This window comes from Apis dorsata, unplaced genomic scaffold (assembly GCF_000469605.1).
Source record: "Apis dorsata unplaced genomic scaffold, Apis dorsata 1.3 scaffold_293, whole genome shotgun sequence".
NCBI lineage: Eukaryota > Metazoa > Arthropoda > Insecta > Hymenoptera > Apidae > Apis > Apis dorsata.
Window position 1 is genome coordinate 916,228 of NW_006263568.1, and position 3,173 is coordinate 919,400.

The following is a 3,173-nucleotide window of genomic DNA, read 5'->3' on the forward strand; positions in this document are numbered from 1 at the left end:
TTCTTTGTCATTTAGAGAATGGGAGGCCAAACTATTATTGTTACAAAACATCATGGATTATTGGTTAATAGTACAATCAACGTGGATGTATCTGGAACCGATATATACATCACCCGATATTCAAAAGCAAATGCCAGAGGAAAGTCGACGTTTTAGTGCTGTGGACAAAGTACATAATTTATATATATTTATTTCTACTTTGCACACGATCAATAATATTATCAATAATATCGTATATAAGTATTGATCATTTATAATTCTATTAACTTGAATTGGATTGAAAATATTATTATAAAACTCTATTGACGATATTATTTTCAATACTATCGTGCGAATCCTTTTATTTGAAAGCGCAATTTAATTCTCACATGAGACAAAGAAAGAGAAAGAGAATTGTGATTAACTGCTTGTTCATATAGATTTGGAGGGAAATTATGTCAATTGTAGTGGAGGATCCTCGAGTTATGTCAGTCGTTGGAATCGATAAAATGCTGGAAAAATTTAAGAAATGTACAAACTTGCTAGATTTAATACAGAAAGGACTTACCGCCTATTTGGAAAAGAAAAGATTGTACTTCCCACGATTCTTTTTCTTGTCGAATGATGAACTCTTGGAAATATTATCGGAAACGAAAGATCCTACCAGGTACAATTTTAACATTAGAAGCATTAAATTATTAATTTAATTCTTATCCTTCTATTCATTGCCAGAGTGCAACCGCATCTAAAGAAATGCTTCGAAGGAATTGCAGAAGTAAAGTTTACCGAATATGATTACATAATAACAGCTATGAGATCCTCTGAAGGAGAGGAAATTGTTCTTGAGGTCACTATTGATACAATGGCTGCTCGAGGCCAAGTTGAAAAATGGTTACTTGAACTTGAATTTGCTATGAAGAAAAGCGTTAAAGCACAGGTAAGATACGAATCGTCGCAACGATAATAATTCGATCGAAAATTTAAAGATAATAATCCAAAAGGGAAATATATTCATGATGTACCAATTTTCTCACAGAAAAGAAATAAAATTTTTTTTAACATACATATATATATATATATATAGCAAATATATTAATATATTTTTAACAGGTAATTCGAGCAAAGGATGCGTATTTAATAGAGGTTAGAACACAATGGGCTTTACATTGGCCTGGTCAGACTATTCTCTGTATCAGTAAACTTTACTGGACAACCGATGTGACAGCGGCCCTATCAAAATCTTTACAAGCTGTAAAAGATTACATCGATGTTTGTACACACGAATTGAATGAAATAGTAAAATTAGTACGTGGTAAATTAACAAAACAGAACCGTGTAACATTGGGTAATAATATATGAAATATCGTGTATAAAAAGTAATGCAAAATTTTTAAATCATAGTCATATAATGTAATATAACTTGTTCACAAAATGTAACAGAGGCATTGGTTACAATGGACGTCCATAGCCGAGATGTTGTATCTGGATTGTACGAAAAACGAATTTCCCAACCGACGAATTTCCAGTGGTTGGCTCAACTAAGATACTATTGGATGGTAAATAGATATAAAAATAAGAAATAAAAAATAACATAAAATACAAACAATCTCACGATCGACTGTAAATATTATTATTATGTCTTTTTTTAGGAAGATAATTTATGGTCAACGATGATAAATACGTCTTTAAGATACGCATACGAGTATCTGGGCAACACATCTAGGTTGGTCATAACACCGTTAACCGATAGATGCTATCGTACTTTATTCAGCGCTCTAAGCTTGCATCTTGGCGGTGCGCCTGAAGGTCCAGCCGGAACTGGGAAGACTGAGACTACTAAGGATTTAGCTAAGGCTGTAGCCAAGCAGTGTGTTGTATTTAATTGTTCCGAAGGTTTGGATTACATAGCTTTGGGTAAATTTTTTAAGGTAAATTATTTCACGCTATTATCTTTCAATTATATTACACTCAATACTTTCATATTTTGCCTCTTTCAAATTTAGTTTACAATTCTGATATTATTACACTTGCTATACATATTATTATAACATGAACCATATAATATGTATATATTTTATCTCTATCAAATTTATTTTACAATTGTGATATTATTATATTTATTATATGTGTATTACAACATGAATGATACATTGTGTATTATAGGGATTGGCAAGTACCGGAGCATGGTCTTGTTTCGACGAATTTAATCGGATCGATTTGGAAGTATTGTCAGTGGTGGCACAGCAAATCTTAACTATTCAACGAGCCATTAATGCTGGACACGATTCGATAATTTTTGAAGGTACCGAGATCTCGTTAGATCCCACCTGTGCTGTTTTTATTACGATGAATCCCGGTTATGCTGGAAGAACCGAGCTTCCTGATAACTTGAAAGCGCTGTTTCGACCAGTTGCAATGATGGTACAGACAGATAATCGTTCGTAAAACTTCTTATTGGAACTTTTTTTAGCAAGAAGAAATTAATTTTCCTTCGTTCTTCAGGTGCCGGATTATGCTTTGATCGCCGAAAATACGTTATACTCGTACGGATTTTACGAGGCACGACCACTTTCGGTAAAAATCGTAACAGCTTACACGTTGTGCTCGGAACAATTGTCCAGTCAAAATCATTACGATTATGGAATGAGAGCGGTGAAATCCGTTCTGATAGCTGCTGGTAACTTAAAAATAAAATATCCGGATGTGGATGAGAATATTTTAATATTGCGCAGTATCAAAGACGTCAATTTACCCAAGTTTCTTAGCGAAGACTTGCCATTATTCAACGTATACATATATATATTAATTTATTATTTAATTCAAAATTTGTTTCTTTACCGTTTTCTTAATCCCGTTCTCATTCGATTTTAGGGTATCACATCCGATCTATTTCCTGGTGTGATACTTCCAGCGGCAGATTATACCGATTTGAATTCATGTATCTTTGACGCTTGTACAACGTCCAATTTGCAATGTACACCATGGTTTTTAGAGAAAATACATCAAATTTTTGAAATGATGATCGTTCGTCACGGATTTATGATTGTCGGTTTTCCATTCGCTGGAAAGACAGCAGCGTATAAGATTTTAGCTGCTGCATTAACCCTTTGCGAAGAGAGGGTAACCCTTTACTTGTTATAAATGCAAAACTGGATTTATACTTTATATATATATATATATAATATATTTATTAA

At 33.1% G+C, this 3,173-nt stretch overlaps 1 protein-coding gene across 1 annotated transcript in view; it reads left to right on the forward strand.

The window, feature by feature from the left end:
• Nucleotides 1–3,173, forward strand: part of LOC102679831 (dynein heavy chain 7, axonemal-like) — a gene marked incomplete at its 3' end in the record, with an annotated part of 20,750 nt that overhangs the window by 4,469 nt on the left and 13,108 nt on the right. Inside the window, 9 exon segments of the mRNA XM_031511152.1 lie at nucleotides 16–169; nucleotides 420–646; nucleotides 712–916; nucleotides 1,090–1,324; nucleotides 1,420–1,535; nucleotides 1,629–1,907; nucleotides 2,143–2,400; nucleotides 2,482–2,766; nucleotides 2,851–3,140. Coding sequence (XP_031367012.1) covers nucleotides 16–169; nucleotides 420–646; nucleotides 712–916; nucleotides 1,090–1,324; nucleotides 1,420–1,535; nucleotides 1,629–1,907; nucleotides 2,143–2,400; nucleotides 2,482–2,766; nucleotides 2,851–3,140 — 2,049 coding nt within the window.